Here is a 24,853-nt window from a genome sequence, read left to right on the forward strand (position 1 = left end):
CTGTCCTTTCTCATCTTATTTAGTCACAAGTGTATAGCAGCACTGCACAATACAGTGGGGTGGACAACAGGAAGCATATGTATGTGCAATAAACTCTTTAGTTAGAGTGTTGAAGCATAGAGATAAAATAAACAAGATTAAACAATACATAAATGCTCTGCAATATTGTCCATAAATAAGCTAGAAGGCAAAAGGAAGGTTAAAAAAAAAAAAAAAAGGCGCATTTCCAGGCTTGAGTTTCCTATGGCCCTGGCATTAAAGCATCTGTCTGGCTCTCCTCTGAACTGCCTGAACAAGTGAAAATGTTACATACTTGTCTTGCTGATCCTGTTCTATGATGCACACTTATGCATCACACAACACATGTGAGCACTTACAGATTCTCAGAACATCAATTGAAGTCCTGGGCATTCAAAACATTAGTAAACCAGTCCCTTCAGGTTCTAATGTAAATGTTTATACTGTTATAAATTATATACATATGCATATATGTATATACATATGTGCTATATATGATTATGTCATATTGCATACAAAAGGTATTTCTGGAAGTCTAGTTTTCCTGAAATTAACAATTTCAGAAAATCTGAAAATGCTTTAATTCAATTACAGGGAGATGTTGAAACCAAATTGTTTTATATACTGCAATCATTTTCCAAACAAGAAGAAAATTCAGTAATTCCTGCTCAGAACTGACTCTAAGCAATATTTTTCTTTTTTTTCTCCCGCATTGTGTTATGTGTTCAATTTGCTACAGGCCAAAAATCTACCAGCCTTTCTGGTCCAGGAATAGCTTTGCTATTTCAGTTTCAGTGAGAGAAGTTTATTCATTAACAGTCATTCATAAATTTAGTGTGCCAATTACTCCTGCACTCAGTCATACATAGTGTTTAAAAACCCACAAGCTGATAATCCAATAATCCATGATAGAAGTATGCATTGCTTTAAATTACAGGGTGTACCACACTTAATTGTCAGCCTGTCAAAAATATTCTGGAAAGAGAATCCATTATATGTTAGCACATACACCACAAAAATAAAGAAAAATTCCAAGTCCTAAAGGAAAATTAGATACAGCCAATATAGGAAATAAGACGAGATCTGTTGCTTAACAAAAACGTCCTTCATCAGCCTTTTAAAAAACAAGACCCTGTGGGAAAGAGTAACAGCTGGTGTGTGAATGCAAACATTATGGTATGGCCAATATGATATTTGTTTCTGTTACAGTTGGGGTGTTTTAAAAGGAATTTGCAATAAGCGGCTTATTCTGACATGCCTTTCTTTATGGAAGAGCATTTCCCATTTTGCTACCTGCCTTCTCGGACTGCAGTCACTTAGCTGTGACTAAGACATTTACTGAGAACCTGGATAGAGGCAGGGATGGAAACTGGGTTGGGGTGGGGGACAAAGTCTCCCAACAGACAGGCTGCTTGATCAACCTTTCCTTACACATATCTATGTAAGGCAAAATGTTATTTCTTGAAAATAAAAATAGATTGGACAATATTTATGCAGGGACTTCCAGATGTCCTGCTTATATCTGTGGAGACATATACAAACATTCTCCCAAAGTCTAACTACATACACTGCATGTTCATTCCCTGGTTCAGCTGTGAATTCCTTCATGCAGAACAAAAAGCTACCCCTACCCTGTGATGATCTTGCCTGGACTCTCTGTTGTACCATCACTTTTTAATAGCTGTAGTGGTCCAGAAACACCACTGCATAAGCCCAGTGGTAGGAATGCACCTTATACAAGTTAGGAGATAAGAGATAGCCTAGAACTGGCACCTTACCCAACTGGACACTGTTCTGTGAGGCTTTGAAATTGTTTGGGCCTGATCCTTGTCCTAATTGCATTTCTGTATATCAGGAATCAGCAGCATGACCTTCACTGAATCAAGATCTGAGTTGGCCCCTTCTGAACAGCAATCTGTCAGCTAGCAGGAGTGATTCAAGGCTACTGCTCCGAGTGATTCACAGGCTAAAAGTTGCTGCCAGCCTCAGACCCTTTTGGATTGCTCTAACTGGCATTTTTATATTCCCTCCTGTCAGTAACAGAGCTCTTCGATTCCAGTTTTTAAAACAATAAGAAGATGCCATTGTGAATATGATGCCTCTTAACTTTGTGGAAAGACGGACACTTTTTCCTAAAACAGTCTTGACAAGTATAGTAGGTGATTGGATCGCTGCTGATTTCGGCCTCTTGAAAATACAAGAAAATAAAAGGCAGGGGAAGGAAAAGGAGAGTAATGTGCATGTTATCTCCAAACCTTCTGCTATAGCTCTGCAGTGCTAGATAACATTACAGAGGTGCCTGTGAATGAAGTGCTAACCAGAGGCTTCCAGAGCCACAAGCTAAGCAATGTTGCAGATATTCTCAGTAGTTAAAGAGTATTTTCCTCACACTAACTAAAATCTACTAGAAGTTGTGCCTTATGACCTGTTGTGCCTCTGCTGAGTCTGTCAGCTCCTCCACAAAATAAAAATGATTTTGCAAAGGCTTGGACAAGATGGCTTTAAGGACACTCTTTAACTTCTTTGGTTTGCAACCTGTAATAGCCCCATTAGAGACCCTGATAAAAAAGTGTTACATATTCAAGGTTTGAAAATGCAATGAGGTAGACAATTCTACCTAGAAACCCTTATAAATCATTCCACAAAGAAAGAGTAATTTGGTGTCATCCCTGTAGAAGCCCAAAATGTTTGGGACCCTGCCTTCTGCAGGGACTTTGATACACACTTCCAACCACCCATAACAATTCACTCGCATTCTAGGCAATGAAGACAAATCAACGTAAAGTACATAAAACATTTTCTAACACAGTCTAATCTTAACCTTCCTCTCTAAAGAGCTGCCTTGAATGACTCCAGACCTGCTCTTTGGATAGATCAGAACAAAAGAAAGGGTCTACAAATGCCTGGGCAAAAACCATTTCCTCCCATTATGGGTGGGGAAAGGAGCAGGAAAACCATAGATAATCACCTTGCTTAACAAAAACATTACAAAAAATGTTGCTGTTTCTCACATGCACTAATAAAATATCCTTAATCTCTGAGGCACTGCTGCTGTGCAGATTTTGGGTTATATAGACTGGCTGTCCACCTTGACTCCCACTGAACATTAACCTATACTGCAGTAAAGTCCCACTGGCAGAACACAGATTTACTGTTCAAATCCCTGAAGGGAGCCGCTTCTGGAAAGAGATCAATATGTGGAGGGAATGGTAGGATCCTGCCCTTACAAGTAATGGCATTACGTCATATGAACTGTCTACAGATACTTCCTTCAAGAACAAGAATTTAGGCATGGAAATTTGGTCTCCCCTTATTCCTCTTCTCCCATGAAGGAGGTGTTGGAGACCCTTATGTATGAAGCAAGTCAGCACCAAAGGACCCTCTGACTCTGTTTTAAGTGTCTCTGATTTAATAGCACAGACTACAGGCTAAAAAGTTCATTCTGCTACTGACCAAGTGATTCAAGTCAAAAAGGAAAGCACTTGTATGCAACAGCACGCTGGAGTTTCCCCAGTCTTGGGCAAACACTTTCCTTGTTGGCTTATGAAATTCATCTCACCAAATCCTCATGAGCTGACCTGGATAGAAAAGGATCCCAGCATATGAATTAGGATGTTAATCAATGTCCAAAATTAAATTACTTTATTATCCCAGCACTAACCACTGATCATTCATCTGTGATAGAAAACCAGCAGAGAAGTCTGTTCTCAGTTCATCTGAGCATGCAGGTTAAAAGGGCTCACCAAATTTCAGTATTGAGAACAAGATGTCAGACCACCTAATGGATATAATTGCTATTTAGGTATTAATGAAAGACAAGGTTTTTAAAAATAAATCATGCTTTAAAAATCACAACATCCAAATCAAATCCACAACATCTAAATATGTCAAATCATCTAAAACTACTAACTGAGTTTCACTTGCTCATTTTCTATAACCTGGAGCTTTTCTGAGAATCCCAGAGTGACTAGTATTAAGACGACAGATAGGCTGATAATGTGTTTTGATTTCTATCTGTTTTATTTGGCTGTATTGGCTCTCTGTGTTGTGGCACATTAAATCAGGGTTTCGTTATTTCCAGTAAATTACCCTTGTGCTGTCGTTACCTTGCATACTTTCATTTGACCTTTATCTATCAGCAAGAGCACAATGATTTCTATTCTTATGAAGTATGGTTACACTTGTGCACCTCACACCTAAGAGAAACGGCTCATCATATTCTTTCACATGCTAAAAATGTCATTCCAGCATACTCTTCTCTCCATGGTTTGATTCGATTTTTTGATTGACAAAAAGCATCATTCCAAGCGCTTTTGATAATTACGGTGTGGGGAAAAACAAACAAAAAAACAAACAAAAACCCCACAAAACCCCAAATTTGGGATAAATGAAGCAAAAAGGAAGGAGCGAGAGAAGCAGGAATTCTTCCTGCTGCTCCAGCGCAAGGCACCAGAAGGATCACCAGCAGCCATGACCAGACAACTCAACACCAGGCTGTCTGGCTCCTGACTTCTAGACCTACTTGCACAGCCCAGAAAAGAGCCACTTTTGCATTGCAAAAAAAAAATATTGCTAATTCAGCAGGTCAGTTCCCCTTAGAGGCAAAAATAAAACAAAACAAAATTCACCATTTCTTTGTTTCTCTGACCCTTCCCCCAAAGTATCCAAACAATTTACATTTGCACTTCCAAAGCCAGACAACAGAAACCATTTCCCTCGAGGGGAGGTGGTTTGCATCGGTATTTCTTAGCCAAGATGGTCGGTTGGTGCAAAATGATGTAGTCCCCTTAACCTCTTGGGAAACTGCTGATATGCCCTAGCTGATCTGGTCCTGGAGGTCTGCATGCTTTGATCCCACTGGTGCTACTCCTAAATCTCTGAAAAAATTAAAAACAAACAGAAATACAGCTTTTGTCCCCTTGGTAAGGCCAGAGCACAGAGAGGGCCTGCAGAGAACAGAAATAGATAGAGACAGATGCACCCGTCATTTACACACGCTGAACACTCCCCATTATGCAGACAATTATTTCATCTATATAATGCACCATGGTAAGCTGCTGATTTGGGGACTGTACCACATCTGGCTGGTACATAGACACAGTTGGCATCCTGTAAATACATCTCTGTTGAATCTAAGTGCCAGCTGAGAAAAGCAGGAGAAATCTTAATTTACCAAACCCCACGAAATTTGGATTTTGAGAGGGAGGGGAAAACAAAAGAATACACTTTTGCACCTGCTTTCCTTTTGATTTCTCCCTCTTCACCCTTCCACTGTGGCTCACAGCCCGCTAGGAAAGAGAGGAAAAAAAGACAAAAAACCTAAATGCCTTAGCAAACAGCCAGGGAACTCTCTTGTTTTTATCAGTGCCTCATTGCAGGGTGGGTGAAGAGGGAAAAAACTACCAAGAGGTGGCCAAGACAAGGAGTGTCGCATGCATGGAACAGCTGGGCTTGCAGTGCAATCAATCATCGCACACGTTGCCTTCAGACGAAAGCTGCTGACAGCAGCTACCCCCCACGCCTGCCCTGCCAGCAATGCCTGCCCCTAGGACCACTTGCCCAGAATGCAGATCCTGTCTCCCAGCCCCAGCAGGGCTGGAGTAAACACACAAATCAATAAATAGCAACAGAAGTGGGATCAATGGTGGATCGGACCACTATCGCGTGCATCTAGTTCACCAGCAAAATGCAGCTGAGCCAGGAATCGTGCAGAAAATCCAACAAAATTAATGACTTCCCACCTTTACCAGATTTCCTTTCAATTTTTTTTTTCTTATTATTTCAGATGATGCAAGTAAAAAGATGCTTTGTACAAAGCACAGGCCCCTCCCCCCCTCTCTTATGGGGGAGGTATAAAAACTGAAAGCGTAGAAGGGTCAGCTGTTATCAGCACCCTTTAAAAAAAAATCCTTAGCTCCAGATGTCCCCGCTAGTGCCAAGAGCCCCTGTGCAAGATGTGTCCCACACCACAGCAGGATCTGCACACCACATGTATTACCACAATTGGGAGTAGGGAAGCAAGATTCTCTGAATTCCTGGGTGAGGCAGCCTTTTCTTGTCTTGTAAGAACTGCAAAGATAGGCTGTGGACAAAAAAAAAGTGACTTTTTGTGGGGTATCTTTACAGTCTTGTCTCTTTGTTCACTCCCAGTGCTTTTACCTTCTGGAAGCACTGCTGAGCAGGGCAACAGTTCCTGGCATATCCACACACGCAGATTCTTTTTTTTTTTTCCTGCACCAGAGCTCCCCAGATGTGATTTACAAACCAAAATGCGTGCATCCCACCTCTCCTGCCACCCCGTGTGCCTGAGAATCGCAAGCATCCTCCAGCTTCCAGCCCCATCCATCACACCCTGACACAGAGCTATGGGCTTAGAAATCATCTCCCAGCAGCGTGGCTGACAAAGACCGAGCCTCATCAAACATAACCTGCTCTCCTGCACCAACGCAGGCCCTGCAGCACTGCCAGGGTTGAAAAGATGTTGGCTTTTTTTTTTTTTTTTTTTGTCAGGGAGATGAAGAAACCAAAGTCAGAGGGCAGCCGCAGTGGGGAGAAGAGCCCTTCTGGGCAGGGGACCCAGAGCTTAGCCATTCATTCCAGAAGTTACATTTCATTATAGCTCATGAATAAACTGATAAATTACACCAGGAATCACAGACAGCACAGAAGGAACATTCATCTCCAAGCAGGGTATTTGCATTGCAATGACAACTAGTTCTATCAGAAAATATCAAAATGAGCTCTCTCATCATGCAACTCATTTTACACAGTACAACACAGACACATTGGAGACCCCCAGTTTTACTGTGGGACCCACAATTTTGTAGGGAGGTTATGCATGTTGGCTCAGGAGGCATTTCAAAGCAAAAAAGTTTCGGAAGATAAAACCCACCACCACTCTGCACTGCATGTTATATCTCTTTTAAAAGAATTCTATTCATACTACCTCTGATTTATCAAAAAAGAAAAAAGCAGTTACAATATTCTTATCCAACCTTAACGAGCAGCATAAATCCTTAAACTAAAACTAATTTTTAAAAAGCTGCCGTAGTAAGTTATTTGAACTGATGAAAACATGCCTGATAGTGCGACTGCAGAGCTATAGATAGAAGAGCATCCACGATTTCTTGTAATTCTCTGACACTTGTCTGGTCTGTGATCTAAAAGCCTTCTGACGTCAATTGAGGTTCCCACCCCAGCTCTCCGTCCAAATGCTAAATCAAGAGCACATCAGTGAAGAGAATATTGTTACCTAGAATATGAAGCCTTGTCTTGTAAAGACATTTTCCCCCTTTATTTACTGCATTCAGGAAGGCTGTTTATGCATAACTTTAAATATCTGACTAGCCCCCCTGACTTTAAAGGGAATATTCAGTGTGTGTGAAGAAGACACATGCTTTTGTCTTTGCAGGGATTTTTTTTTCCCCTTTGTTTTTTCAATGAAAAACACAATTATAACTTTTTTTTTTTTTAAATCCTTCAGTATATGCACATATAAGAGTCAATGCTGGTGTTTGTTGAATTTAGTTCACAAGTGATTAAAACCTGAGCATTGACTTGTGCTTTTCCGTTGTTTGAATTATGTTTTCAAACCTGTCTCAGTGGCTTAGGATCATACATCTCCAGAAAGTCTCTACTTGTGCTCCAAGAGCTGTAGACACTTCTGGAAGAGGAATTAGTTGAGAACGTCACTAGAGAGAATGCCTGTGGCTCAAAACTGACTTTAACACACACTTTTCATTTAATATGCAATAAGCAAGAGTGACCACACAACATATGAGAGTTTGAACAACAGTCCTTGTAAAAGCAGGGACCTTGCATGCAACTGAGCACTACTCCCATGCAATTTGTTGGTCTCCCTGTGCTCTTCCCACCTCAACTATATGCAACATGCAGATTTCTCCCTACTCACCCCCCAGCTGATTGTCTAGTCATTTATTATTTTCTTATTGCTCTGTCCAGGCAGCGTCAGCAATTGTTCCAAGTGCTGGTGTCTTTCCATAGAGTTAATCAGTGTAATTGGGATGTTTTATAGTTCTGGACAGGGTGTTTTGCCATATGGCGGAGGAGCCATGGGCTGCAGGAACATGGCAGTGGAACGCAGAGACACCAGAATGCTGCAGTGTGAAGACGAGATTTTTCTCACTCCAGTAAAGTTGTTGCAGCTTTCCCTGGATGGAAATGATCGCAGGGGGTTAACTCCCTGAGGCCCATGGAAAAGTGTCTCCCAGCTCCTCTAGTCCTGTACAGCCACAGGGACCAGTGGTAAGGTGTTGTGCAGGGCCTTTGAGAGTGTTTTGGAATCCTTCGGGTTAAAACTTTAACTGATTACATCCTGTGACTACTGCAATGCAGTTACTTCTGGTGCAAAAGCTAAAATTGGTTTAAACAGCTCACAGCAGAGCACAACCATCCAAGATAGACACGGCAACATTTAACAAGCCTACTTATTTTATTCCCATCCCCCTCCTCCTGCCATGAGTAGGGATAAATAATAGCTTATAGACCATTTCTTTGTCAGAGTGAAATCTTCTTCTCACAGGTTTTCAAACTCCATATTTCACCAGTTTCACCATACCCAGCTATTTTCCTATCCTGTCCCAACATCCAGGTCTGCTTTACAACTCTTGCACAAGCTCTCAGCTGAATTAAGAAAACAACCAAGTCCAAATTTCCTCCCCACCTCTGAGAACCAGCTTTGCAGATTCACCCCTGTAGCACACCCCACATCCATACTGCAGGGACTGTAATGACTAGCAGTTGAGCATGACCACATGGATTGCAATCAGTACTGTGCAACCAGCACATCTGTAACGCTCAGAGCTCCTGCTACTCTGCACCATGGCAGGCCAAAACCATAGCATCGGGGCTCTCTTCTCCCCACGCACCTCCACTCTTTTATCCTGTCCATCTCTACTACTATAGGCCAGGAATTCAGACAACGTGACAGAGAAAAACATGCAGACAACGAGTTTCATCCTTTTTAATTGAATTGCATATCAATATTGATTGTGCTATTCATTTTGATAGTAAATCTAATCATTAAAAAAAAAAAAAGTCTGCTCGCAGTCTCTGCCAAGCCTTCCCAGGCCAGCGTCTGGCAGCATTTCCCTCCAGATAACATGTTGACGTGCAGTCAGAAATAACAGTCTGGGTACAGAGTTTAGGGCTGCCCATTTTCCTTTTCACCAGGAAAAAAATCTCTCCTCTGTCCTTCCTCCCTCTCTCCAGCTGCTGAGGACAAGATGGAGACAGGCAGCCCCAGAATCAGCTGAGGCTGAACACGGGCTGGGCTCTGCTGAGCTCCAGTCTCTGCGCCCAAAAGGCACCGTCTCAGGGACCAGGGAGATAGTTTGGGAACAGCCGGGGGAGAGTTACCACGGGTAATGCTAGTTAATCATCGACAGCACGATGCCTTTCTGTGCCAACCGTCTGATGTCCTCTTTGCGATTATGCCGCTCAGAGCCTGCTGGAGTCAATAAAACTAAGCTCATCAATTCTCCTGTGTCCCCAAGACCCCAGGCTGCCCTAGCCTCATTTTGAAGGTAATGGGAGAAACAGTTATACTGGTCACCTCAGCCTGCCTCAAAGACCTGATGGATATTCCTCTCCCCTGGGATGCCTACTTACAGAAAACATCACATTTGAAGGACAAATGTGTGAGCCAGCTCACCTGAACACTACTCCCAACACATCCCTGCCAAGATTTCTGGCTTGCATTGCGTTTCAAAATAAACAAACCACTTCAGAAACCTTTGCTGAGCAGCACTGAACCAGGGTAAGTGATCAGCTATCTTCTATTTCCCCAACCCACAGAGAGCCCGACCAGAGGAATAAACCCAGTGCTGTTCTCTTGAGCCACTGATGTTGCACCATCACAGGGACCTGAGCCTTCCACACTTTGCAGGGAGATATTTCCTCTGCAAACACTTGTTTTGCAACAGTTTGTGTTTCTGTTGCCAGACATTATTTTTTACCCTCAGAATTAATGATTAACAATTAAATTATTTGACAGGGGAATAGAGGCCCCATGCTAATTAAATTCCTTCATCTCTCCTCTTCGCAAAGAAAAAAATTGACATTTCTCAGTATCAGCGTTCAACCAGAACAGGGCAGTTTGTGATGTTGGACTTAATTAGATGGACAACCATAGACACAGCCAAAAAAAAAAAAAAAAAAAAGCATGAAATTATTGCACAAGGGCCATACAAATGGGGGGAGGATGAGGAAACAGCCAACTGGGGAACTGGGAACCAAGCAAACTGATACATCCAGACTGCAGAAGAGCCCCTTTCTAAACCAAATAACTTTTTAAAAGAATATATCATCTGTTTAGCTGAAACAAAATAATGCAGGCAGAGCAAACAGTGCCTGTATAGGCTGGGAGAAACCAGTAATAGGTGTCCTGCAAAGCCCAACTGCTCCATTTTAAGGAATGCAATTCTGAGTAGCTGGGCTGTTCATCTCCGCCAGCTTTCACCTTCACATACCTGCTCGTGGGCTGGACTTCCTAGGGGCTTGGTGGTGTCTGCTTACATGCCAGCATTAATATCACAAAATATTATGCTAGTTCATCAACCTTTGAAGAGATCCTTTCCATTGTTGTTGTTGTGATGATTGCCTGATGGCACTTTCTCAGCCAGATCCACTAGGGATTACACCAGCATAAATAAGATAAGCCGCTGTCTGTCTGCTATTAAAATGCACCAAGATGCTCACGGCTCAGACAACATTCTTGCACCAATGCAAACTACAAGCTCAGTGTTTTTGTTACATGTTTTGCCTCCTTTTGTTTATTCAGAGAATAAATTTTCTCTCTGAACAACACAACAACCCACCCTAAGTTTCCAATTCTCTTCTATCATCAATAATTTTCAAATCACTTGGCAATTTCCTTCTCCCCATCTCTGCTGGGCCAGGAGATGAACAGTCCCATGGGACTTTCAAGGATGCTTCTGTAAGAATTAAGGGATGGAGAAAATCCCAGAAAGCTCCTAAGGCAGCACACACAGAACTGGTCAAGACAGACCTTGAAGATAGCAGAAGCCAATAGCTTTTTCGGGTGCTGTTGGAGCTAAACTGCCATAACAAAGCCCAGTTGTCACAACCTGAGTGAACATTTCAGGGTTGTGTTAGATGCAGTCCATCCCTCCAAAGTGTGTGCATGGCGGGGGTCAGCCTCTGTAGCTCCCAGTGGTGTTTTCTACTACTATTTCTGAGGAGATCAGGGAGCAGACACATCTGCCTGCTGCCCATAGAGCCTGCTGCTGGAAAGGCTTTGCTCTTCCCTCATCCCCTGCTTTCTTGCCTTCTCTTCTTAAATCTAGGGGGGGGAAGTTGTTACCAGCTCATTTTAGGAAAACATTTAGTAACCAAATAGAAACTGGAGGAAACTCAGAACTCATCATTCCTAAGTCACCTGGGTAACACCACACAGCAGCCAAACGGAGCTTCTAAAACACACACCAGGAGGCATGAAACCACATTTGACAGTTTCAGCACATCCCCAAAGGTGCTCACAGAAACTGCTCATAGGGATGGGCATGAAGCTGCAGAAAGCAGTGGGGCTGTGACAGAGCAGTCCTCTCCCAGATGCTTGTGGGATTCGTTTATCTAAACATATACTTCCATGTGGGAACTGAGCCCTTGAAATTAATTTACTTGCAACTTTGATGCAGAAAGAATCAGAAAATGGCACCCAAGAAATACCAGCAGACTCATTCATTTGGAAGTGGAGTGAACATATTCAGCGCAGGCTTTCACCCTGAATTTACAGGAAAGCTGAGCACCAATTTCTGTGCTTTTTCACCTCATTTTTTAAAAAATGAATGCCAGGGGAATTGCAGTCTCTAATTATCTTTTTGCACTTAAAGCTTATTAGATTTGTATTGCCTCATCCCCCCCTGCCCCCCACTTCTCCACTTCCATATACTTCCTCCAGTCTACAGTTAATGAGAAGAAATCAGTGTATTGCACTATCTGGCATCTTGCTGCTGAAGTGGCAGGAGTCTTTGGTTACCAAAGTCATTTGCTGCTTAATTGAAATCTTCTCTCAACTCATTGCCATGCAGACACTCTATTGGAATGCAGTAGTCGAGCCCAATATTGATTGTCCTCCCACTCCCAGCTTTTTTCTTCTGAGTTTGCAAATCAATTGCACCCTGTTGTATTCCTTCTACCAAAAAAGAAAAATAAATTAAAAAACATCACCCATTCCACAACCCCATTTACCCCTGAAACATACTGGTTTGGCTTTGCATAGTTTCTTGGAGCAGAGGTGGAGACTAGGCAAGAAATGGCACGTGGCTATAGTAAAATCTAGATCCATACCTTGTCAGATCACCTCCAAGCATGGGTGTGCATCAGCTAGTTCAGATAAGGTCCGGTGTGGGAGTGGATTGTGAATATATAAAGGGTGAACAAACCCCTAGTTTTAGACTCTCACTGGAAGTGATCTGGAATTTATCCCCCCTCTTTACTTCAGAAAGTAAACCATTTTTAACAGTTAAAAATCTAGTAATCAGAGAATGCCAATACAGTTGCAGCCTGCAAAAGAAGCCAGACTGCAGTTGCGAGTTTGCAGGATTGAAAACCAAGGCTTGGCAAGCCATCACTGCTAACACTAGAGAAGAAAGTCAAGGCAATACAGGTTACTACAGACTCCTGATTTTGAAATTATGGTACCCAAGCCCTTTTGAATCCCACCCATTTTTAAAGTCCCAGGGAACCTGGTGGTTCAAAATGCTCTTGACAGATAACATTTGTGGTTTTGGAGTCTCAGCTCAAACTTGCATTGTATGAACAGGTCTTTGAGGGCAGGGTCACATTAATGCCATGCATAGTAACCGTCCCTAAATTCTTCCTGATAGATCTTGTGTCAGTACTTAGCACTACTTTTCTGAACGACAGCAGGTTTGATTACTGCAAAGTTTCTTGATACAAGAAATGCAAAACTTCCCAAGGTGAGGTCCTCATGCTGAAAGAGGACTCCATGGTGTCATTTGAGAGGACACATGTAGCTAAATATCTTGTGCCTGTTGTGAACACGCTTAGGCCTCTCAGCTGCTCTGCCACAGTGGCTTCTCACAGTTCCCACAGAGCCTTGGTACTTTAAAAAAGTCAGGAGTTTTGCAAAGGGTGAAGCAATGAGCCTCACTTCCTCCTGAGCAGCTTGCTTTGGCTTATTATACATTTGCATTGCAATACTGGCTGTAGGCGTTAACCAGCATCAGGCATCTGAACCCACAGGCAGAGACAGCTCTTGCCCTAAGCACATTGCATGTCACCTATGGGCTTGTGGGGCTTTTGCCAGTCTAGGCAATTTTACACCATACTTTCAGCCTGGCAACAGATCTGTGTTCAAGCAGAAGCCATATAGCCATAGGGAAGGAACCAAATAGTGTCTACTCCTATCTTGGAAATCAAACCTTCCTGCAAAGTTGAGAATAAGCACCTAGTACCAGGGGTCACTTGTTGCTGCGTAGATGGCAACAACAGAGACTTCGTAAGCCCAAATCACCACCCTGCAGATCTTGTAGACTCCCATAGGGTCAGAAGGCACGTTGCCAGCCTTAGATTTTCATCTTCTACAGATAAATTGGTAATTTCACTCTTTCTGCCCCAGAGGCCATACAGGTTCCCAAAAGCCTTCATTTGCTTTCATCCTCAACCCAACAGGAATATCATTTCAGGATCACACTCCAGACACCTCCCCGTCCACAAGCTGTGTTGCTGTATTGAACTCAGACCCCTGCATTGCAGGTACCAATAGCAAATGCTGGACTGACCAGCAAGCTGGAAGCAAAAATACATCTATCTCCTACAGTCCCAAAGGCTCTGCAGGAGCTATACAATCACATGACGCTCATTTAAGCCTTGAATTCCAGATTGCTCTGATCCTACCTGCCTTCTGGAAAATTAGACTGTCAGAGTACCAAATATGCTCCTTGCTATTTGCCATGTAATTAAGCCGTAATTGCTGCCCAAGGCTAATCTCAGAGTGTATTTTACCTGTGGAGCTCAGTGCCAGAGTTCACATTTGTAATTTAGTGGCATGCCAAGGAGCTATACCTAAACTCACAAAAGGATTTTCTCCACTCATCATCTCTCTTCTACTTTGGTGGCAGCTGGGATTCTGTATTCAGAGATGTTTGGGCTGGGCAAACAAATTAGCAGAGACCAGCCTCATTAGGAATTCACATGGGTACCCATCCTGCCTCACAGCAGGAATGAGATGCTGGCTGCTCTGTTTCTGGACCCCAAACCCTCCCCAGCAGCATGGGACGTACACTTAAACACCCTCTTTCTTTCTACTCGCACAGCCTGGCGGCCTCCAAAGAAGCTGAAGCAGCAGCACGATCTGCCCCCAAACCCATGTCTCCTTCCGATTTCTTGGATAAGTTGATGGGGCGAACTTCAGGATACGATGCCAGGATCAGGCCAAATTTTAAAGGTATGCAAAAACCCTGCTTTGTGGCTTTATTTCATTTTGGGACTGAAAACTGCATGCAATCCTCACGAATGCCTCCCTAACTGTATATGGAACATGAACAATCTTTAGGTTCATATGAAATGTGTATGTTAATGAGAGATTTGGCACATTGATCCCTTGTTGATGTCTGGAAAGGCATCCAGCTTCCACTCAGAAGGGGAACAACCTTGTAACAACTTTACATGCAGGAAAAACTTCAATATAGGGATCGGGGATCCTGCCAAACCAAGCAGGGACTGGCAGGGAGCTGAACATCTTGCAGATTAGGAGAAAAACCTCAACTTTCGTTTCCCCTTAAGTCACTGCCCACAGCACCTTCTAATAGTGGGCAATGCTCCCCCCTTACACCCACTGAAGCCAAGAGGAGTCTCTCCCATCAGGTCCGGAGGAATTCAGTAAGATGCCAGGGGCAGCTCTGACCAACCACTGTCCCCCATAGTAAAGGGGCTTTTAAGCGAGCACCCAACACAGCTCCAGTTCACACCTGATTTCCCCAGTTCACCCAATACTCACTGGCAGCCAAGCAGCATTGGTGCAGGCCCTGGGAGAGGCAACAGAACCTCTTTCTTTGCTCCTCAAAACACCTCTTCTAACAAGGGTGGGGTTTGGGTTTGATCGGGTTTTTTGTGGGGTTTTTTTTGTTTTGTTTTCTTTTTAACTGAGCTCACTTTCCCAGAGCTATTTGCCCTTGAATCACACCCAGAGATAAAGTGGGACCTACCCCCTCTCAGCCACTGTTCAGCCCTCCTCAATGTTCATTTCATTCATTTCTTTTGTTTCCTACTACCAATTCCTCCTCCTTCCTCCAGAGAGTCACTGGCAATGCTATCATAGGACTCCCAGGACCCATTAATCTTGGTGACAGCACCTGCCATCCAGCTTCAGACAATAAGCTCTATACTGGGCTCTTAAATCCAAGTGTAGGTGGGAAGCTTATGTCTTGGTAATCAACTAGGCAACAGAGAACACTGCTGTTTTTATCCAAATCGCAAAGAGTTAAAAAACCAGCCTGTAAACCTGCCTACCACTAAATTATGCACACACACAAAAGAAATTAAACTTTAATATTTAATGAAATGTATACATTATCTTCCTGCTGAAGGCAGCTGTATTGCATTTTTATTTGAGATAATTTAATTTCAGTTTTATTTCAATGAACTACACCTTCCCCACAGGGCAGTTTTGCTGGCTTAGCATCCCACACATAAATCAGGCTCCAATTTATATGGGAGGCATAGGAGGTGTTTTACAGAGCTTGGGGTTGTAGCTCTCAAAGCATGTCATTTAAATTAACTGCAGTAACTCATAAGGGCATTTTAATGGCTTAGATCTAAATGAAAATAATACCAAAGATCCGTATCAGATTGATTTTTGGGGAGGGGAAGATTAACAGAGAGAAGATTGCAGCTTTTCCATAAATGCTCTAAAATCTGAACTTAGCTGTGGATTCACATTCTGAGAACAAGGAAGAAGCATTTGGGCTTTGGTTCAAGTTGGAGGATAAAACCAGTAACTCAGGCAGGGACAGAGCTGAACCCAGCCAGTGAGGGACAAGGGGCTTCTCACCCAGGCTGTACCCTTAACCCAGCTCCTGGAAAATTATATTCCTTCTCAACTGCATCCCACTGCAGAGGTGGCACATTTCTGTGATAGGCAGAGAAGTTTCTAGAGCCTCACACAAGCTAAAAAAAAAAAAAAAAACCAAAACCCAAAACCAAACCCTGCAGAGTGCTCACAGCTCCCCTTGGATGAAGTGGGAAGAGCACAGTGCCTCAACAAGAGCTGGGCTGCCCCAAGGAGACAGTCTTCTTCACGTGCACTGGGCCAAGCTCATCCTACACTCAGCTTCACATCAGCACAGGATCAGGAAGAAGAGGGCCAAAATCTTCCATGCATGTCAGTCACGAGCACATGCAGTCATCCAGGAGGTCAGCTCAGTATTTTTTCTTACGCTGTGCCCTTTGGAGTGGGACATGACATGCACATGGACCTTCCCCCCAGTATTTCACCTTACAGCAACTGCCAGACTGCAGATGTGGCCTTAACTGGCAAGCATCACTCCCCCAGTGAGGCTGAGCCATCAGGCAGTGTTTGAAATGCAGACACCATCCTTATCTCCATAAAAGATGGGGGAATAATCTAAAAATCCACACTCACCACTTCCACAGATCTCATCTTCCCAGAAGCATCAGTCACAAGGACGATACGAGATTAACCCCCTCAGTGTTCAAGGGGGACCTTGGTTCCTGGGGCAGCGTCCTCTGCTCTCTGCCCGGGCTGCCTTTCCCCACCACACACCAGGCAGCACCAGTAGCAGGTCCTTTGGGAGCCCCTAGAGCGGGGGGCCCTTTTGCTTCTCCCGTCCCCTTGTAAAGGCTCTACAGAAATCCTCTCATTATATATGGGCAAGGCACTGGTTTGCCAGGCACCAGATATGGCTCTGGTTCCAAAGTGTTTTCCAGCTTTTTGCGTTGGGCTGAACTGCAGCTCTTGGCATCTCCCTCAGTGCAAATACAACATTTCCACCTCAGATTTGCCAGGCGATATTGTGATCCACTTCCAGTCATACTGGTACCTTTGGGTACCAGTACCACAGAGACAGGCAGACCCCCATGCCCTCTAACAACAATGCTTTCATCCCTTAATCCTCACTCCTCTCCTTTGGTGGCCCCTTAAACTTTTCTAATACAAGCAGGCAAGCAAAGCTTTGGTCTGAAAGCAAATAAAGCCAAGGAGATGCATGGCCCAAAGTCTGTGAGGACCCTTTCAAAAACAGGACAGCCAGAGAATTTCTGCTGGCAGAACCCTGAAGTCTCCTATCCAGCTGTGAGTTTAGCAGACACCACCATTACCACATGGGGTACTTGTTCCCTCACCTAGCCTGATCCCTACAGCACTCTGCTGCACTGGCTCCATAGGGAGCATACGGTCCTAGTTCAGAAACATTTAGATGCTTTAAATGAGTATTTTAAAAGTTTAGAGCTCTAAACAAGAGGGCCTGTCAGTAGTCTCTCAACTCTTTTCTGAGATGCATTGCCATCATGTTCAGGGTGAGCTTGCCACCCGTACAGCAGTGTCGAGATATCTAGAAAGCTGTCCTGCCTGGCTGTAATCTATTCCTTTTCATCAAAACAGTTCACAGAAGAGATATATAAACACTCTCCCAAATAGGGGAACAGAGGCATAGCAAAAGTATTGTCTGATGTCAAACTGGCATCAGAACCAAGACTAGACTAAGTTGGCTCAACCAGACCTTATTCCCATGCTCACCCTGTTCCCACAATAGGTTTTAACACTGCAGAGTGGAAATACTTTGTCTTATAAGCACACAGTGAACTGCTGTTGCAATCTGTATTTGTCATGCAGGCCCACCAGTGAATGTCAGCTGCAACATTTTCATCAACAGCTTTGGTTCGATTGCAGAAACGACTATGGTAAGTAAAAATCACAGCACAGCTGCTTAGCTACTGGCTCAGCCTCATTGCACTCACAGCAAATGCAGCATCACCCTCCTCTTTAGTGTGACCAGAGGAAAATACTGTCTCCGTGTTCCCAAGTTTACCTAAGGTTTGAGTAAATTAATGGTCAACACACAAGACTCATACTGCATGTAGTTGAAGATCACACAGTCTCCATCTGCTTCTCTATGAAAACACTGTACAGGCAAAGTATAAGCATCAGAAAAGAAAACAAATAGTCTTTTCTGAAGACTTGCCTAAGGCTCCAAGCTCAGAGACAGTTGCAAATACCTTAAGTGCATATAAATCCAGCAGTTTGAATCAATGCTTTAAGTGAAGGGCAATCAGCTGAACTCAAATTCAGTCTACACCAGATTTTGGATCCCCAAAAATTAAGAGAATCACTAGATTATTATTTTCTTGGAGACATATTTCTGATGGACAATGATTTTTAACAAAAAAAAAATCAAAACCAATATTTGCAAGTTAAGGCTCACTTCAGACAAAATTAGTGAACATGGCTAAAGGCTGTATCTAATTGGCAAGACACTAGGAGCAGAGGATAATTGCGCCATCTGAAAACCGTTAAAGATTTGTTGTGACATAATCAGTGAACAACAAAAGAAAACTCTGGAGGTACAGTGCCTTACCTCTGTGCTAATTAAAGCTAATCCAGAAATATGGGGTTTAATTAAGCTTTGGTAATTCTCTTTCTAGAAAGATGTTGAATAAAGAATGCAGGACTCCAGCTCCAGGTGTTTTGTGCATTGAGGCAGGATGTTATAGGCTTTATATATAGATAACACTCCCTGATTTGAATAAGTTACTTGTCATGCACACCACTGTCAGAGGAGATCAACAGCTATATATCTGGGGTTATAAGTCTCTTCTGACACTACACCATTCTTCTGGAAGTGTTTGGGGTTGGGGGCAGTTCAGTTCCAGTAGTAGAAAAAAAGCTGTTACTCTGTCCAAGCACAAAGAAACACATGTCATAGTTGGATTGCAGAATTTGTCAAAGTTCATAGGTGATAATTGTATTCATGAATTCATTTGTATATCAAGCAAAAAAAGAACGAACTAGAACCAAAATACTCATCTGTTCCTAATGTACTACTTTGTTGGACACCTCCTTTGGTGTTACAGGCAATAAATACTCTGTTCCTACACAATCTAGCAGAGGTGATCCACAGACTGCAAGAGAGAGGGGCAGACCCACAAGGGATCCCTGTGCAGCATACACAGGACATTAGTGACATGTTTTTCGGTATTTCTGTCCTACGTTGCAAGATGCATTGGAGCAGTCATACAAAGACACCACAGGATCCCAATAAACAGGATGGTCCATAAAATTAGCATAGACTAGCATGAGAGAGAGATGCAGTTCACCTCCAAGACATGCTGCAGGGACTTGCTATCCTCTCCAGATGCCACTCATTTCATAGTCTATCTTCCATAGAAAAAATTCCCATGGGAACCCAAGAACACCCTCTGGGCACACTGCTTTGTCTAGAAATACCCAAGCCAGCTCTGACAAGCTAGTCCAGATGTCAGGCTGACGCAGCATTGCACACAACCTAATATAATGCGCTTCTTTGGGGACAGCAATTCTGCTTGTAAACACTGATGAGAACACAAGCAACACAGGTACTGAAGCATCTAAAACCAAGAGCCCAGCAAGTCAGAGCAGTCTTTGGGATTTGCTAACTTGGGATTTACTCTGCAGAGAAGCCAGTCTCTCCTCACTGTTTGAGGATGCAGCAGGTCAAACAGGCAGCATCAGCTCCCCACCACAGTTTCTGATAAGGGCAGAAGGTCCTGTCATAAAGGGAATTTGAGACAGACCTGACTACTTTGAATTCAAACCAATGATCAAATATCTGGGGCAGTGGGAAAGTGTGGGTGGCAGAGAGGCAATTCAGTGTTTTACCATAAAGAAAGCAGTATTCTATCATCAACCCTTAGGACTGATGATGGTAACACTCCCCCAGCTGCTTCACTGGCCAAAGAGGAAGAACAGCATTATGGTTTAAACCTCAACCGTTAGGCCTGGCAAGGGAACCTGCGATTGGGAACACAACCCTGTGAACCCAACAAGTGCTTCAAGGAGCAAGATACTACGAACTACAACAGCCAGACAAATGCAGACAGCCTCCTTCTGTCCCAAAGCATTACTGCAATAGTGCATCCAACAGCAAGGGATTCCAGAGGATGAATGCAAAATGCATCCACTTTATCTGCTTATTTTTATTAAAAACACCAAACAACCCCCAACCACAAGCTGTTAAATCCCTTTTTGCTCTTCAAAAGCATAAACACCTTCCCCGCAGCCATACCAGAGAAGGAAACCTATAGCAAAGCTACAAATTCTTCGTTCAAAATGAAACAGAAGTCAAGCACCTGGGGAACAGGGTCTTGGTTTTAAGTGAATAAACTGCACCAGCTTTGGCTTTTCTTTGTAGCATAAGACAATTGGTAGGATTATCTGAGCATTTTATCTAACAAATCTCCTGCTATAACAACAAACTTGGAATTAAGCGATGCCCTTGATCTCTCTTCTAGTGGAAGCTGCAGTTTTATGGCTCTCTCACTGGCTTAGGCAGTTGGGAGCATTTTATATACAGTGAAGGCACATGGAGAAGGAGGAATTTTTTTTATGTATATTATCGCCTAGAGGTGCTAGGAGCTGGATTCAATGCTCAAGATGACCCCTCCCAGTCTCACATTTTAAAAAGGACCCACACATAGGAAACAAAAGAGCGCAAGAGAAAGCAAGCCACAAAACAGGCAGCACAGGCTCCCCTAGACACAGCATATATATGAAAATTTCTTTTTGCTGCTTTCATGCCATAGTTATCCCATCTGAAATGAGCAAACCAAATGCGACCTTCCAGCCAGCTGCAACACAGCCACAATTGGTCTCCCAGCATCTCCTAAGGACAGGAGAAGCTGGAGGCTGCAACTGTCCAAATGTTAAATACTTGTTCAGAGATATCTGTAGATGATATTTCCAGTGAGATAACAAGCCATCCTCAAAACAGACTAAGCAATTCACTCCAGCCGCACAAGCCACAGTGCAGCAGATAGCAAATATGACTGATGAAGTGTATGGGTCACACATTTGATACTGGGCCCACTCACCCCAAGGTCTGCAAAAGACATAAGTATCAACGCACAAAGCCTGTAGCAAAGGCTAGGTTTTGAGCTCAATTTTCTGCAGTCAGTCATTCTTAAGACCAACCATCAGTCCCACAGAGATGATAAGCATATAACAAGTCACACAACACAAAATGAAAAGGTTTTCACAACATCTCACAGTCTGCTGCAGTTTCAACATCATACCTGCAGTGTTTTGGCTATCTATGTGGTTGGAATTTGTCTTTGCACTGAATGGAAAAGAAAAAAAAAAAAAAAAACAAACACAAAATGAGACTATGCAACTCAAATACAAGGACAGAAAAAATCCCCCACAAGCTGAAGAACAAGACCTCACTACTAAACTTGAAATTTAGCTACAGCCCACCCCCCAGCAGCTCCATCCTTAGCTCAGGAGATATAATTCCCCCTCTTTTTGGAGGGAAACCCAGAAAAACTTTCTGCTTTAGGTTCCAGCACAAAAAACTCACAGCTATTAAGCACCAGGGTACCACTCCTACCCCTCACCTACCTTCTTCAAGCAACAGACCTCCTCCTCAGTAGCACCTCAATCACAACTACTACTCACAGCACCTCCTCCCCTTAGCCCAGCTGTGGTTTTCACACCAGGCTTCAAATTGGTTACTTGGCTACAGCTGTGGCAGGGTAACGAGGTCCCTTATTAACCCTTCCAAGGTCTGCTCCAGGTGTGTTTTTTTTTTGCAATCAGTCTGTTGTATTGCTCCTTTGCAGGGCAAGTAGCCTTAAAAATGTTTGTTCATTCCCTTCCTAGAGAATGAACTCAATGCTAATAAAGCCCCTTGTGCTCTGTCGTCCAGGTGGCATAACAGAATCACCTCCTGAGGGAGGTCGGTCTCTACCCTGTTTTTTCCATCAGCAAAATGTAAATTTATCAAAGTGAAGTCTCTCACCAAAACTGTTCAGTGCAGAGGCTGGTCTGACAGAATCCCTGAGTGAGGGTCTGAAACCGACTGAGTTTTCTGACAGTCTCCATCCCTTGTTCACAGCACTACCTCCAGCCTGCCATTGCTTTCATCAGCTCACTCGTCATCAGGTGCTGAGACTGCGGTATCTTGGGAAGGAAAGGTCTCGAACGATCATCCGTTTCCTTGGCTCCTTGTGAGGTCACTAAGCAGAATTTCATTTCAGCATTATCAAATTGAACTACTTTGATCGCTTCAGTTATTTTCTTCCTGCCCTGTGTCATTTCACCCTTGGGAGTAAAATGTCTTTGTGCCAAATTGCAAAGCTCCTGAATGCCTTCACAACGCAGAGTTGCCGCTCTCTACTCCCAGGCCAGCCAGAGGAGCAGGCTGCACAAGATAATCAATGCCTGGATGTGATTGGCACACAAATGAAGAACTCAAGTGATAAGGATATGGAGAAAGAGATTTTTTTTTGCTGAGTTTGCAGCCCCAGTAAAACCTTTTTTTTTTGCTTGAAAGTTCATATCAGAAATGGGTTCCTTCTGCCCATCGTTTAGGAATAACTTTGGGCTTCTTGGTGATGCTAATTAAGATCTCATACAACGGCATCCAGGTGAAACACTGCATATCTCCAAGCAGCCAATGAATGAGTGTTGTTTGACTCATCATCTCTCAGCTTGACTGCAATGCCTAGGTGCAAAGCTTTCAACACATAGGATCTTTTAGCTGGTACAGAATACTGTAACCCATATCTTAGTCTATGTCACAGCCACAGATATACCCCATTTGCTCTCCATGCCTTGTGCTAGCTCCTCAGGCAGTGTTACGTCCAGTTTGCAGTCACAGTGCTTGTTCTTATATTTATGTTCAAATAAGCCTGGACATAACAAATCTAAAAGGCTGCTCAGCACCCTCAATACTACAGTGCGATGTAGCTGTTCGTCATGAGGGGAAAGGCATCTGGGAGGAAACAACCCTTCTCAGTGGCCAGGCCAGGACTGTGGAATAAACCCACTGAGAAGGAAGATCTTCATAAACACAAACACATACACATAGGTAAAATACTAATGCCATAAAATGGCAAAGCCAGAGAATTGCATTCAGTGCATGTAATCTATTTCTTTGCCCTTACCTTTTTTATATCACAACATAAATTTTCAGTTGTCTATATTCCAAAACAAAAAATATCCACTGCAAACACTTGCCTCCAAAGGAGGAGCACAAAGAGTAGCACACACCAGAGTTACTCAGCACATTGCTGAACATCCCCTGGACACAGGCAGTGCGGTCTCTCACACCACTCATTCATGGCATGCCCCTGGGCTGTTCCCACGTAGGACATGAGTACAGGACACTTGGTCTCTGGAGATGAGTTAGGAGGGGCCTTCTCACAGCCATCTACTGTGAGAAGTTAATTTTCATTTGGCCCACAAGCACATGATTATGATCCCTCATCATGGTGACGAAGACTATGGCAGTCATTCTGTCTATGGCCTCTTATGCCTGCTGTGGTGGCAACGTAAACCACACAACACCTCTCTTCTCACCCTTTCCTTTTGGCAAGTTTTGGAGCTGAAGTAGTGAAATTACTCCAGCAACAAAGCTTATCCACAGCAACACAGGCTGTTGTAGGGAGATTGGCTCCATTTCCCCCCCCCTTCCAACACTCCATCAGGCTGAGAACACTTCTGGGCAGCTACCACTGAAGTTTCTTCCAAACATGAGTTTAATTTGTGTTGTACATGACATAAGCCCCCAACTGGAGCTGACCTGCTAGCATCCAGCTTATTTGTAGCTGAATAAGCAAAACAACCTTTTGCTTTCTACCTATTAGGTCAGTGACATTGATTTCCCCTGACTGCAGTGGCTGCAGATCTTTACGCGCAGAAAAGGGAGAACTGAAAGTATACAAGTTGTTCGGGGAGCTGGTGCGTGCCATGGGAAGCAGAGATTCAGGGCTGCTCTCCTTTTTCAGGTTTGCGTGATTGGCTAGTCCTGAGCTAAGACCCCGGTTCCTAGCTGTCCACAGCTATTCACATTTTCTCAAGACACATTACGCAGGGTCGACAGAGGTGAATAATTAAGTCAGAGGGACCCACTAGGTCTTGTGAAGGTGACATTCGGAGTATCAGCAGAAGGAGAGAGTGTTGCAACTCTTTTTCATGTTCAGAAGTCTGTTCCTTTTAGCGTCAAGTCCTTGGTCCATTTGCTGTTGTCACTATCATTAATGTCATTAGCAGCTTCTGTGGTCTGAGGATGCAGATGGCACTAAGTGGCTTCAAGCAGATTCTAGACCATGGGCTTGGCTATGAACTGCCCCATCCAAAACCACAAAGCACCCAAGACACAATCCTGTCCAAAGTCTCCAGTGTGACTGGACTTCACAAGAGTCATGTCCTCCCGGACAAGAGGCTGTAGGTTCATGGTCAAGCAAGAACTTGAGAGGCAGCAACATCAGAAAGACTCTCCTCCACATGCACCCTTCAACTCTAGAGCTTTGTGTTCTGCAGATGGAAAGAACACACCTGATGGCAGAGTCCGGGAGATCCGCTCAGAGGTGCCAAATGGTCTCCCTGAAAGAAAGGTCCTAGTGCCTGGAGCAGGTATTAGATACCAGCAAGCATGTCAGACACCCTCTGTTAACTGTCTCTTAATAAGTCTTCAAAGTACATTAGTATTAGAAAGGCACCAAAGAAACCCTTAATCATGATAGCAACTATTAGTTTGGGCCAGGGCAGTGAAACTGGTTTATTATATGCTGCTCTTCAGACGCAGTCTGCCTCTATACTTAGAAAATGTCAATT

The 24,853-nt window shown here is 43.5% G+C and overlaps 1 protein-coding gene across 2 annotated transcripts in view; it reads left to right on the plus strand.

Moving 5' to 3' along the window:
• GLRA1 (glycine receptor alpha 1) overlaps positions 1-24,853 on the plus strand; it is a 39,971-nt gene that overhangs the window by 2,397 nt on the left and 12,721 nt on the right. For both annotated transcript variants that reach the window (XM_029998059.1, XM_029998060.1), the window contains exons 2-3: positions 14,340-14,470; positions 17,876-17,943. In XM_029998059.1, the coding sequence (XP_029853919.1) occupies positions 14,340-14,470; positions 17,876-17,943 (199 nt within the window). The remainder of the gene's footprint in view (positions 1-14,339; positions 14,471-17,875; positions 17,944-24,853) is intronic.

This window comes from Aquila chrysaetos, chromosome 22 (assembly GCF_900496995.4).
Source record: "Aquila chrysaetos chrysaetos chromosome 22, bAquChr1.4, whole genome shotgun sequence".
NCBI lineage: Eukaryota > Metazoa > Chordata > Aves > Accipitriformes > Accipitridae > Aquila > Aquila chrysaetos.